This window comes from Melanerpes formicivorus, unplaced genomic scaffold, assembly GCF_026170545.1.
Source record: "Melanerpes formicivorus ecotype bairdi unplaced genomic scaffold, bMelFor1.0.p_v2 SCAF_9, whole genome shotgun sequence".
In the NCBI taxonomy this organism is placed as follows: Eukaryota; Metazoa; Chordata; class Aves; order Piciformes; family Picidae; genus Melanerpes; species Melanerpes formicivorus.
Window position 1 is genome coordinate 18,550,055 of NW_027142361.1, and position 14,736 is coordinate 18,564,790.

General features: G+C 46.1%; 1 protein-coding gene across 1 annotated transcript in view; it reads left to right on the forward strand.

The window, feature by feature from the left end:
• MSRA (methionine sulfoxide reductase A) overlaps nucleotides 1-14,736 on the forward strand; it is a 687,752-nt gene that overhangs the window by 126,710 nt on the left and 546,306 nt on the right. Inside the window, 1 exon segment of the mRNA XM_068143212.1 lies at nucleotides 10,738-10,806. Within this exon segment, the coding sequence (XP_067999313.1) occupies nucleotides 10,738-10,806 (69 nt within the window).

Sequence of the window (14,736 nt, forward strand, 5' to 3'; positions counted from 1 at the left end):
ATTCTCCAGCTTCAGTAAAACAGTTTGAGCCTAGACTCCAGGGATAATTTATATCAGTTCAGATAAAAGTAGGGGGAAAAAGTATTTTGTTAAATATGAAATGTTTTATGATGGATTTCTATTCACTAAGGAGTAGAGTATCAGCCTTAATCGGCAGTTGCTCTTTGAGATGAAGTTGTAGCAATTTCTTATAATTAGGGTAGTTACTTTTGTTCCACTTAAAAATAATGTCTTTTAGAATTTTCTCCATTCACTTCAGATACAAGGAAAGAAACAATATCATAATGGTGTTTCATAAAGAGGAAATGGCTTTGGATAAACAATATTTAAGACTGGTGTGTTTCTGAAGCTTTGAGATCATAGTATCATAGTATCGTAGTATCATTCAGGGCTAAAAGGGACCACAAGGATCATCTAGTTCCAACCCCCCTGCCATGGGCAGGGACACCCCACACTAGATCAGGCTGGCCAGAGCCTCATCCAGCCTGCTCTTAAACACCTCCAGGGACGGGGCCTCGACCACCTCCCTGGACAACACATTCCAGGGTCTCACCACTCTCATGGTGAAGAACCTCCTCCTCACATCTAGCCTGAATCTCCCCACCTCCAGCTTCATTCCATTCCCCCTAGTCCTATCACTACCTGAGATCCTGAGAAGTCCTTCCCCAGCCTTCCTGTAGGCCCCCTTCAGATACTGGAAGGCCACAATTAGGTCACCTCGGAGCCTTCTCTTCTGCAGACTGAACAGCCCCAACTCCTTCAGTCTGTCCTCATAGGAGAGGTGCCCTTCTCTGGACAAGTTCCATCACCTCCACATCCCTCTTGTAATAGGGGCTCCAGAACTGGACACAGTACTCCAGGTGGGGTCTCACCAGGGCTGAGTAGAGGGGGAGGATCACCTCCCTCGACCTGCTGGCCACACTTCTCCTGATGCAGCCCAGGATCTGATTGGCTTTGCGGGCTGCAAGTGCACATTGAGAGCTCCTGTTGAGCTTTTTGTCCACCAGCACCCCCAAGTCTCTCTCCTCAGGGCTGCTTTCCAGCCAGTCACTGCCCAGCCTGTATTTGTGCCTGGGATTGCCTCGACCCAGATGCAGGACCCTGCACTTGCTCTTATTGAACTTCATGAGGTTGGCTTGTGCCCACCTCTCCAGCCTGTCAAGGTCCCTCTGGATGGCCTCCCTTCCCTCCAGCGTGTCTGCTGCACCACACAGCTTGGTGTCATCAGCAAACTTGCTGAGGGTGCACTCAATGCCACTGTCCATGTCCCCCACAAAGATGTTGAACAAGACAGGTCCCAGGACTGATCCCTGAGGGACTCCGCTTGTCACTGGCCTCCCCTGGGACATGGAGCCATTGACAGCCACTCTTTGGGTGTGGCCATGTAGTGGTTTGAGCCTTAGCTGAGAGTTAAAAGCTCAAATGGGAAAAGGCTGAGAATCTCTTCCCCACTCCCCCCCCACCTCCTCTCTCCAAACAGGGAGAGGAGGGAAAAAAAAGAGGTAAGGAGCAAATCCACTAAGCAACAATCTGGAGTCAGCTTGGAAGTAGAAAGGCAAATAGTTTTTTTCCTTCAAATTATATATATATATATAACAATAACAGGGAAAAACAAGGTTCACAAGGGCAAGGAACACGAATGGATGGGAGTGGGACAGAGAAAAAATAATACAAAACCAGCCTTTCTCTGAGGAGGTGAAGAGGCAGCAGGCAAAAGGATCAGGTCCGGCCACGTGGCTGAGGAGCAGGAGGGCAGCTGCAGTAGCTCTCATCCAGCAGAGGCAGGAGCCAAAAAGGAGATCCAACTGCTATGATGTCCTGCTTTTTATACCCTAGCTGGGCAGGGAGGGGGAAGTGGAACAGACTCAGCTTTCCCAGGGGGGAAACGCCCTTCAGGGAGTGTAAAGTACCCGCAAGCCCTCCACCCTGCTTTCTTCTTTTGTTTTCAGAAAGAGGCGTTAACCCACCACAGGCCATCAAGCCAGTTCCTTATCCATCTAGTGGTCCACCCATCAAACCCATGTGTCACCAGTTTGGAGACCAGGATTTTGTGTGGGACAGTGTCGAAGGCTTTGCTCAGGTCCAGGTAAATGACATCAGTTGCTCGCCCCTCATCTATTAATTTTGTCACCTGCTCATAGAAGGCAACCAGGTTGGTCAGGCAGGATTTGCCCTTGGCAAAGCCATGCTGACTGTTCCCAATCACCTCTTCACTAATCTTCTGAGCCAGTAGGGAGTCCAGGAGGATCTGCTCCATGATCTTCCCGAGCACAGAGGTGAGACTGACTGGCCTGTAGTTCCCTGTTTCATCCTTCTTACCCTTTTTGAAGATGGGGGCAATGTTTCCCCTTTTCCAGTCTGTGGGGACTTCCCCAGATTGCCATGACTTTTGAAATATAATAGAGAGGGGTTTAGCAACCTCATCTGCCAGTTCTCTCAGTACCCGTGGGTGTATCCTGTCGGGTCCCATGGACTTGAACACTTTCAGGTTCTTCAGGTGATCACGAACCTGATCTTCACTTACAGTGGGCAGTTCTTCCTCCCCATCCCTGGCATTGTCTTCCACAACATCAGGAGTGTGGCTAGAAGCCGTTGCAGTGAAGACTGAGGTAAAGAAGTTATTAAGTACCTCAGCCTTTTCCTCATCATTTGTGACCATGTCACCATTTTCCTTTCTGAGGGGGCCCACACCTTCCCTAGTCTTCTTCTTCCCATTAATATACCTGTAGAAGTTCTTAGTGTTCCCTTTAATCTCCCTGGCTAGATTCAATTCAAACTCTGCTTTGGCTTTCCTAACCAGGACTCTTGCTGCTCGGGCATCTTCCTTATATACCCCCTGTTCTACCTGTCCTTCTCTCCACTTCCTGTAGAGTTTCCTTTTAAGTAATAGTGTGTCCAGTAACTCCTTGCTCATCCAGGCAGGCCTCCTAGCATTCTTACCTGCTTTTCTCTTTGTTGGTATACAGAGCTGCTGGACACAGAGGAGGTGGTCCTTGAATACTGACCAGCTGTCCTGGGTCCCTCTTCCCTCCAGGGCTTTGTCCCACGACACTTTGGCTATCAGATCCCTGAAGCGATCAAAATCTGCACGCCTAAAGTCTAGGGTCATGAGCTTGGAATACTTCCTCCTGATTGCCCTGAGGATATTAAATTGATCTTGGTGACAGGTTGGACTTGATTATCTTTGAGGTCTTTTCCAATCTTATTAATTCCATGATTCTAAGATTCATCTCTTCTGCATGTGTGTGCCTGAAACTAGACAAATTGCTCAATACTGTACATTTCTCCCCATGAATCTAGCTGCTTTGAAGGAATTATGTTTCTGATATTTATTTAGAAGAAACCAAACCAGGTTGGAAGAGACCTTCAAGATCATCGCGTCCAACCCATCAACCAATCCAGACGACCTAAACAACTAACCCATGGCACCAAGCACCCCATCAAGTCTCCTCCTGAACACCTCCAATGACGGCAACTCCACCTGTGACCGTTTGAGGCTGTCCCTTTAAGGAAGGGGACATTGGGGCTGAATGTTTATAAACGAAAGACAGATCTAAACTAATTTCATTGGTAGGTTGGTAGAAAGCACCTTTGAACTTGAGAGTACAGCAGAGTGTTCTGGGCAGACAGGCACTTCTTTTTCTTCCTTGCGGCAGCTTGCAGCTTTCTGGGCTTTTGGCCAAACTGATCTTGAAACTGATAAACTGCAAGGCCTGTATTAACTGCTTTCCAATTAACAACTGCTCCTTTTTTCTCTCTCTTTCTAACCCTCTCTGGGGAAAAGGGGAGAGAAGGGGGATACAGGGGTGGGAAGCCTTCCACATCAGAGGAGGGAAATCTCATTTCTGTGTCACTCTTGTATATTTCTGTATATATTGTAAATACTGTAAATTCTGTATATATTTCCCTGTGTTCCCTAAACTGCCTTGTAAATATATAGCACATTCCTCTTGCTAATCCAGCTGTGTTTTTTTCCCCTTTCAATTTTCTTCCCTTTATTTACAGGGGGGGGAGAAGGCCCGGCCTTTCCCCAGCCCTACGACATTTTTTCTTGGCTTCCCAACGTGCGGGCAATAATTAGCTTGATTTATTGCTTTATTGGTTTATTGGTTTAGTGTTTTATAGCCGGATTAGCAAACATGAAAGTACTGTAGTTTTTAGAGCTCTTATTTTTTTCAATTTTTGGGGGTCTGTTTTACAGATATTGTTTGGGTTTGATTTTGGATTACCTGGGTAAATATTTGGTGCAGACAATTTATCTGTGGTTTATGTATAGAGTTAGATTATGGTATGGAAAATGTGTTGATTTCTTATGGCTGGCGAGATACAGAAATGTAACCTCTAGCACTCTCCCAATTGAGATAAAAGATACCCAATTGAGATAAAAGATACCAGCGGAGGAAAGAATAACTTTAAGTGATGGCTGGGATCCAAAGGTGATTTATGTGATGTGTATAAATCGGCTGCTGGTGATGGTGATTGCATATTTACTGTTTTCCTTGCGTCGGGAGAGGAAGATATCGAGAGCGTGTTTTGTTATTAAAACTAGATCAAAGAGAAAACACCGTGGCTCTGGGTCAGTCCCAGAGACATCTAGTGATGAGGAGTGTGGATAATCTGTGTCATTTAAAAAGGGGGCTAAAAATTTAATTGGTAAAGCAGCCCAGAACGACTTTGCTGCTGATTCTGGCAGGCTGCCAAGGGCGGCGGCTGGTATCAACATGGCGCATGCTCCTTCTCCTCCTCCTTCTTCTCCGTCGGCCATTAACAGAGCAACGTCATTTCCGCCCACTCCCTCGGTGGGACCGGAAGCCACTGCCCCAGCAGCTGATTTATCTCAGGACCTGTCAGCTTCTATTAAGGTGGCTGTAAATTCAAACACAGCTCCAGTTAAGGTGGCTGTTCTAAAGACTAGAAGTGGAAAGACCAAAGCTGATCCAGGAGCTAATGGAGGAAAAATGCAGGAGACTGATCCTGGTGAGGGGCCCTCTACTAGGAAAGATCCTGCTGAGAAGGAAGAAAAGATTTGTTTTAAAGATCTAGCTAACCTAGTGAGAGCAAAACAGGATAGAGATGCAGCTAGGAAAGGAGCTGGCAAAGGTGGTTTTCAGCTTAAAGAGATCCTTGAGAAAATGGCAACAGGATTATTAGGACAACAAGTTGAGGGAGAGGAGCAAGAGGATGACATTACTGACTGTTCATTACCCCGTGAAGAATTACGAAATGTCCGTAAAGATTATACCAGGGCAGATAAGGACCCAGTTCTAGCTTGGCTTAGTAGGTGTTATGATGCAGGTGCTCCAGCTCTAAAAGTTGGAGATAAGTCAGCAGCTCAGTTAGGATCCCTCTCGAAGGATAATGGAATAGATAGACATCTAGCCAAGATTCTCGGTAAGGTTAAACTGTGGGTACGCCTTTTATTTGCAGTTGCCCTGAGATACCCTTCCCGAGATGATCTCCCATGGAATCCTAAACCCTGGGCTACCATAGATGAGGGAATTAAGCACCTGAGAGAGTTTGCTGTTAGAGAGATACTCTATGGTGAACATGAAACTCTGAATCCTGATGACATACACAGAACTGTGAAGATAAACGAAGTGCATACAAATAAATTAAAATGTGCCAGAGAACAGGTCCAGGCACTGGAACTTCATTGTCCATGTGAGTGAATTGCCAGGATAGGATCTAACATGATTTCAGCTAGGCTAATCAACACTCTGTCAAATAGCTTCTAGATATGACTTGCCTATTTTAATAGTTTACTAGCACAGAGACAGCCTAATCCATGTCTGAACAGAACTTCACTGGAAGTTAGTGGGTCTTTAGCAAAAGGCAATTATAGGACTATATTGGAAACTCTTGAGTAATAGGCTGAATAATACTGAATCATAGAATCATAGAATCAGTAAGGTTGGAAAAGACCTCAAAGATCATCAGGTCCAACCTGTCACCCAAAACCTCATGTCTACTAAGCCATGGCACCAAGTGCCATGTCCAGTCCCCTCGTGAACACCTACAGGGATGGTGGCGACTCCACCTCCCTGGGCAGCACATTCCAATGGCCAACAACTCTCTCTGTGAAGAACTTTCTCCTCACCTTAAGCCTAAACTTCCCCTGGTGCAGCTTGAGACTGTGTCCTCTTGTTCTGGTGCTGGTTGCCTGGGAGAAGAGACCAGCCCCCTCCTGGCTACAACCTCCCTTCAGGTAGTTGTAGACAGCAAGAAGGTCTCCCCTGAGCCTCCTCTTCTCCAGGCTAAGCAACCCCAGCTCCCTCAGCCTCTCCTCACAGGGCACGTGCTCGAGGCCTCTCCCCAGCCTCGTTGCCCTTCTCTGGACACGTTCAAGAGTCTCAATGTCCTTCTTAAACTGAGGGGCCCAGAACTGGGCACAGTACTCAAGATGTGACCTAATCAGTGCTGAGTACAGGGGCACAATGACTTCCCTGCTCCTGCTGGCCACACCATTCCTGATGCAGGCCAGGACTGGGGATCTGTGTAGCAACTTCTGACTATCTGTCCATATATTATGCTTTTTCACAGCTAGAGAGCATCTGTGAAGTATTATTTCTATCTAAATCCAGAGAATCCAAGAAAGCTGGGCCTGGACTAGGCACTGTACCTGTCTAAAGCAGACTTCACCTGAAACGAAAATTGTATGGCAAGACCTCCAGGGTATGTGTAGCTGAGCTAGTTCTGTTCAGCAGGGAGGAAAGCATATTGCAGATCTCTCTTAGGCTTAGTTTGACAAGTGGTAGAGAACTTTTGCAGTTCAGGGTGGGGAAACTTGTAGTATTTTGTGAAGTCTCCCTTTGTTTGGTTACAAAGTTACATTCATGAAAATGCTGACAACTTGAATATCAGTAAACCAGGAAAGAAATAATATATTCTTTACCAACTGGCTTTCTGTTGAAACCCTGAGGATCAAGAAGATCAAGGACATGACATAAAGACATCCATGTCCTCCCAATTCTGCTTTTCCAAGTGTCTGAATACTGTTATATTACTGTGAATTCCATGCATATAGACCTCTCCTATATGTGATGCAGAGGGACATGGTTTAGTGGTAATCTGGCAGTGCTAGGTTAATGAACTTCATCTCAGAGGTCTCTCCCAGACAAAACAATTCTATGATCCTGTGAAGGATTAAGACTGCAAATATTGACTGTTTTGGAGTGAAACATTTAATTGTCACCACAAGGAAGCCAAAATTAACTTCTCATAGCCAGTTCAGTGCTCACTGATAATCCTTCCATGTCTTTGTAACAACAGGTTTTATCTTGCTTACTGTAAGCCTTTGTGTCTGGAATGACAATGAGCTTGGAAAAGTAATTTGTTCTTTCTGTTGGCAAGTTACAGGAAGAGACCTTTTGGGTTTTTTTTTAATTCCATGAGGTCAAAGTATTTCTGATTTTCCTGAACTACTCAGTCCAATTTGTAGGTGATATTTAAAGTTTGTGTTTTGAGAATTAAAAATGTTCAGTGGAAATCTCCAAAATACGATTATTGTACTTTTTTAGAGGCTCTTTATACTTGTGTGTTTCTACTTTCTTCCTAAACTGAATGAATATTTTGTGAAAGTCCTTTGAAATGTGTTTGTTTGGGGGTTTGGTTTGGTTATTACTGTTTAGTAGATCTAAGCAGGGGGCAGGGAATACTGGAAAAATGATAAAACAAAGTATGACTGACAAGAAAATGAATTATTGTGTCTGGCTAAGACCTTTGAAACCAAACTATTGGAGGCATTGGAAGACAACTTGAGAACTCCGAAAATATTACTTTAATTCAAGCCCATCTCACCTCTAAAAGTTTAAGTTTTAATTTCAATATATTGAAGGCATCACCATTTGAAATAACTACTGCATACATCATGTATGTCTTCACTCTTTAAATGAAGGCAGCTCTCAGGACTAGGGCAGGGTTGGTTTGTTTGATCTTGCAGGATGTTTGATAATTTTTCTGGCTGTTCACTCATCTCAGATGGCTGTAGATCATGTTAGTAATACAGGCCCTAGCTAATGAGATTGAAACCTTTTATGGTTTTGGTCATATCACTCCCACTGTGGAACCTCCCAACAATTTCCTTCCTAAAGGCCCTTTCTTGACTTGTGTGTCACAGGACATTCAATCTTTCTGAATGCTAGCAGTTGACTTCATGGCACCTCTTGCTCCAACTGCAGGTAGCCCTCATCTTCCCTTCTTATTGACTGTTGATAGATGTTTGTTGCCAGCTGGGGTTAGTACTATGCTATGCCTCCCTGCTAATCAAAAACAGTGCTTACAGAGAATTCCTGAGGCAATGTCATGGTCTTAATTTGACCTGGTTTATTCCTCACCATATTCTGGAAGTAAAATCATGCACATACTGAGAAAATCTCTTGGCTTTCTCCCTGGAATGTATTTTGTGAACAGAAACCTGCATTTTGAGTTCAGGTGATTGAATATCTTTCCACCATTGCTGGTGGAAATGGTGTTGGGATACCAGTAAAAAGGACTGGGAAAATTCTGTTGTAGATCTGCATATTTTCTTTTATTTGGAGGCTGGAGAACTCTCTTCCAACTCTTCCAGGGGTCATATATACATATAAATACAACCCTTCCAGGTCATATATACAATCCAGATTATACAACACTGATAAACCTGTATTATGACTAGGAGTAGAATATTCTTTATGCTGGGAAAAGCACATTGGGATGAAAGAGACATAGAGTGGGATGTGCAGAATGTATTCTTTAGTTTGGAAACTGAGCAGTTTCTAGCCTCTGGGAGCCATCCTGCCACAATGGGAGTAACACCAGGCTGCTACTGCTTTACTGCATAGAAATAGTACCTGTGAGCACCAAGAGTGCCAGAATATTGCACTTTCATGTATGCTTTGTCTTCCTGAAGAGCAAAAATCTCAGTCTTCCTTTGGCTGTTATGCAAATGCTTTGTATAGATGTTCTGTCTTATGTCCTCTCACATGCTTGTGCAAGGATGTATAACTTAGTCTTAAGCCACTTCCGATAGCTGTAGCACTACTGTCTGCTTCCACAGACCAGAAGATTTCCCAGAGCCCAGCTGAAAAAAAAAGTTCTTTCATCTGGGAGTAGGTAGTTGTAGAGCTGTTTAACTAGAGTAAACCCCAAGCAGGCCAACTTTTCAGTTTCCATGGAAAAAGCAGATGTGGTTTTGCTAATTTTATGTCATGCCTCAAGTTTTCTAAGAAAAATAGAAGAAAATGGTCCATCGCATAGAGGAAGAGGCCTGTGTGAAAAAGAACCATCGTGGAGACCTAGTGGGAGCTGGAAGGCACTGTGGCTCCAAGTTTCCAAACTCTGAGGACAACTGTGATTTTATGGCTATAAAGAAGATGGAGACTCTCTTTTTACAAGGAGTCATGTGGAAAAGATGAGGAGTAATGAGTAAAAGTTGCAGCTAGGGAGATTATGATTATACACAAGAGGAAAATTGATCTCAAAAAATACAATCAGCCATTGAAATAATATCTTCAGGGAAGTGGTGGAGTCCCCAAGACTGGACATTAAGATTCATTTGGACAGGGTGCTGGGCCATCTTATCACACAGTCATGCAATGGTGGGGATTGTTGGAAGGGATATTTGGAGATCAACTAGTCCAACCCCTCTGCTAAAGCAGGGTCACTCAGAACAGGTTGCCATGATCAGGTCTAGGCAGATTTGGAATCTCTCCAGAGGAGACTCCACAAGCTCTCTGGGCAGCCTGTTTCAGTACTCTGTCATATTCATAGAATCATAGAGTCATAGAATGGTCCAGGCCAGAAGGAACCTCCAAGGGTCATCCAGTCCAACCTCTCTGAAGTCAGTAGGGACATCCCCAACTAGATCAGGCTGCCCAGGGTCTCGTTGAGCCTCACCTTGAATATCTCCAGGGAAGTGGCCTCAACCACCTCCCTGGGCAACCTGTTCCAGTGTTGCTCCACCCTCAGAGTGAAGAACTTCCTGATATCCAATCTAAATCTGCCCTTCTCTAGTTTGAAGCCATTGCCCCCTGTCCTATCACTGCAGACCTTTATAAACAGTCTCTCTCCATCCTTTCTGTAGGCCTCCTTCAGGTACTGGAAGGCTGCTATTGGGTTTCCCATGAGCCTCCTTTTCTTCAGGCTGAACACCCCCAGCGCCCTCAGCCTGTTCTCATAGCACAGTTGCTCCAATCCCATGATCATTTTTGTGGCCCTCCTCTGGATCCACTTCCCATCAGGAAATACTTTTTTTCCTTATGTTTATGTGGAAATTTCTGTGTTCCATCTTGTGCCCATTGCTCCCTGTCCTGTCACTGGGCACCACTGAAAACAGTCTGTCCCTATCCTATTACTATTAGCTATTGAGAAGACTTTCAGATTTCTCCAGGGTAAACAGCCCCAGGTCTCTTAGCCTATCCCTTGTCAGAGACATGCTCCAGTCCCCTCAGTGTCTTTGTAGCCTCCTCTGGACTCTCTCCAGCAGTTCCTTGTCTCTCTTGAACTGGGGATCCCAGAACTGAACACAGGACTCCAGATGTGGCCTCACCATTAGACTGAAATGCATCTCCAGATTTTATCCTGGGACTTGCAGACCATATTTTTGTGAAACAGAAAGTGTGAATTTACAGGTACAAGTTACACAGGCTGACTTTCATAAATCAGACTTCATCTTGAAGCAGAAGAGTAAGAAAAAACACTTGTTTTTATGCAAAGCATATATTTTATTACATTTTGACTTTTTTTTCCTTTCCATTCTAGATAAACATCATGTCAATGGAAACAGAATGGTAGAACCTTTCCCAGAGGGAACACAGATGGCTGTGTTTGGTAAGACACATAAAAGCTCTAAGCTCCATAGTGTTACTGCATGCCAAATTTCTTAATTTCACTGTTAGCCCGCAGAGGTTCAGAATTCATGCTGCTATTGCCATTTTTCAATCACTACAATCAGCTAAAGCCACTGATCATTTTGGGAGATGCCCATGCCTCAGGTGATGTATACTAGAAGTATTTTTCTGAGTTATGGCAGAATCAAAGAATGGTAGGGGTTGGAAGGGACCACCAGAGATCACCAAGTCTAATCCTCCTGCTAAAGCAAGTTTACCTATATCAGGTTGCCCAAGATCTCATCCAGGTAAGTTCTGAAAGTCTCCAGAGAAGAAGACTCCACAACCTCTCTGTGTAGCCTGTTCCAGTGCTCCACCCCTCTTTTCTTCTTTTAAGTGAAATTTATACAAACAGAAAATTCAAAGCCTTATTTTCTTCCATTAAAAGGAAGGAGAGCTGGTAAGGGCTCTCAACTTGCTGCCCTGAGGCAAGCCACGAATGATCCACCAGGACATTCTGTGGAAACCGAGGGGATTTGGCACAAGAGGAGGACAGGGCCAGCCCAGCTGAAGTGCTTCTATGTGAATGCGCGCAGCTTGGGCAACAAACAGGATGAGTTAAGGGCCACTGTGCTGCTGGAATGCCACGACATAGTGGCTGTTACTGAAACTTGGTGGGATGAATCCCATGACTGGAATGTAGGGATAGATGGGTATAAACTCTTTAGGAAGGATAGGCAGGGAAGGAGAGGAGGAGGTGTTGCCCTCTATGTCAATAGCCAGTTGGAATCAATGGAACTCCACCTGGGGAGGGATGATGAGCTAGTTGAGAGCATATGGGTTAAAATTAAAGGCAGGACAGGGGAAGGAGATATTACTGTGGGGGTCTCCTACAGGCCACCTGACCAGCAGATCCAAGCAGATGAGGCCCTCCATAGGCAAATAGAAGCGGCTTCCAGGTCACAAGCCCTGGTCCTCATGGGTGATTTCAACCACCCGGATATCTGCTGGAGGGACAACACAGCAAGGCACCAGAAATCCAGGATGTTCCTGGACTGCATAGAAGACAACTTCCTCCTCCAAATGGTAGAGGAACCAACAAGAAAAGGTGCTATGCTGGACCTTGTTCTCACCAACAGGGAAGGGCTGGTAAGCAATGTGAGGCTCAGAGACGGCCTTGGCTGCAGTGACCATGAAGCAGTTGAATTTAATATCCTCAGGGCAATCAGGAGGAAGTATTCCAAGCTTACGACCCTAGACTTTAGGCGTGCAGATTTTGATCGCTTCAAGGATCTGATAGCCAAAGTGTCGTGGGACAAAGCCCTGGAGGGAAGAGGGACCCAGGACAGCTGGTCAGTATTCAAGGACCACCTCCTCTGTGTCCAGCAGCTCTGTGTACCAACAAAGAGAAAAGCAGGTAAGAAAGCTAGGAGGCCTGCCTGGATGGGCAAGGAGCTACTGGACACACTATTACTTAAAAGGAAACTCTACAGGCAGTGGAGAGAAGGACAGGTAGAACAGGGGGTATATAAGGAAGATGCCCGAGCAGCAAGAGTCCTGGTTAGGAAAGCCAAAGCAGAGTTTGAATTGAATCTAGCCAGGGAGATTAAAGGGAACACTAAGAACTTTTACAGGTATATTAATGGGAAGAAGAAGACTAGGGAAGGTGTGGGCCCCCTCAGAAAGGAAAATGGTGACATGGTCACAAGTGATGAGGAAAAGGCTAAGGTACTTAATAACTTCTTTACCTCAGTCTTCACTGCAAGGGCCTCTAGCCACACTCCTGATGTTGTGGAAGACAATGCCAGGGACGGGGAGGAAGAACTGCCCACTGTAAGTGCAGATCAGGTTTGTGATCACCTGAAGAACCTGAAAGTGTTCAAGTCCATGGGACCTGACGGGATGCACCCACGGGTACTGAGAGAACTGGCAGATGAGGTTGCTAAACCCCTCTCTATTATATTTCAAAAGTCATGGCAATCTGGTGAAGTCCCCACAGACTGGAAAAGGGGAAACATTGCCCCCATCTTCTAAAAGGGCAAGAAGGAGGAACCAGGGAACTACAGGCCAGTCAGTCTCACCTCTGTGCCTGGAAAGATCATGGAGCAGATCCTCCTGGAGTCACTACTCGCTCAAAAGAATAGTGAAGAGGTGATTGGGAACAGTCAGCATGGCTTTGCCAAGGGCAGGTCCTGCCTGACCAACCTGGTTGCCTTCTATGAGCAGGTGACAAAATTAATAGATGAGGGGCGAGCAACTGATGTCATTTACCTGGACCTGAGCAAAGCCTTCAACACTGTCCCGCACCACATCCTGGTCTCCAAACTGGTGACACATGGGTTTGATGGGTGGACCACTAGATGGATAAGGAACTGGCTTGATGGCCGCACCCAAAGAGTGGCTGTCAATGGGTCCATGTCCCAGGGGAGGCCAGTGACAAGCGGAGTCCCTCAGGGATCAGTCCTGGGACCTGTCTTGTTCAACATCTTTGTGGGTGACATGGACAGTGGCATTGAGTGCACCCTCAGCAAGTTTGCTGATGACACCAAGCTGTGTGGTGCAGCAGACACGCTGGAGGGAAGGGAGGCCATCCAGAGGGACCTGGACAGGCTGGAGAGGTGGGCACAAGCCAACCTCATGAAGTTCAATAAGAGCAAGTGCAGGGTCCTGCATCTGGGTCGAGGCAATCCCAGGCACAAATACAGGCTGGGCAGTGACTGGCTGGAAAGCAGCCCTGAGGAGAGAGACTTGGGGGTGCTGGTGGACAAAAAGCTCAACATGAGCTCTCAATGTGCACTTGCAGCCCGCAAAGCCAATCAGATCCTGGGCTGCATCAGGAGAAGTGTGGCCAGCAGGTCGAGGGAGGTGATCCTCCCCCTCTACTCAGCTCTGGTGAGACCCCACCTGGAGTACTGTGTCCAGTTCTGGAGCCCCTATTACAAGAGGGATGTGGAGGTGCTGGAACGTGTCCAGAGAAGGGCCACAAGGATGATCAGAGGGCTGGAGCACCTCTCCTATGAGGGCAGACTGAAGGAGTTGGGGCTGTTCAGTCTGCTGAGCAGAAGGCTCCGAGGTGACCTAATTGTGGCCTTCCAGTATCTGAAGGGGGCCTACAGGAAGGCTGGGGAAGGACTTCTCAGGATCTCAGGTAGTGATAGGTCTAGGGGGAATGGAATGAAGCTGGAGGTGGGGAAATTCAGGCTGGATGTGAGGAGGAGGTTCTTCACCATGAGAGTGGTGAGACCCTGGAATGGGTTGTCCAGGGAGGTGGTCGAGGCCCCGTCCCTGGGGGTGTTTGAGAACAGGCTGGATGAGGCTCTGGCCAGCCTGATCTAGTGTAGGGTGTCCCTGCCAATGGCAAGGGCGTTGGAACTAGATGATCCTTGTGGTCCCTTCCAACCCTGAATGAAACTATGAAACTATGAAAAATCCCCTAAATATAGGCTTTTTGTGCATAACAATTCCTGTAAGATTATTCAGGAGTTTAAACAACATTCTGAAGATGATCTGTGATCTATGAATCTATGATTCTGTGATAGGACAAAGAGCAACTGGAATCCAGGCAGCTCCACCTTAACAGGAAGAGAAGCTTCTTGAACTGTGAGGGTGCTGGAGCCCTGGATCAGGCTGCCCAGAGAGGTTGTGGAGTCTCCTTCTCTGGAGACTTTCATGACCCACCTGATTGCATTCCTGTGCAGTTTGCCCTAGATGCTTCTGCTTTGTCAGTGGGGCTGGACTCAATGATCTCTGGAGATCCCTTCCAACCCCCAATATTTTGTGATTCTACAGTTCTCCAGACTTTAAGTCATGCAAGGAACTCAAACTTTTGGATCTATTTTACTTGCAGAGTTGTAACCATTTACTTGCCCCAAACCTAGCCTGCTCATTTGTACTTTGCAAGCAGTTCCTGCTGGGTACCAACAGAGCTGGA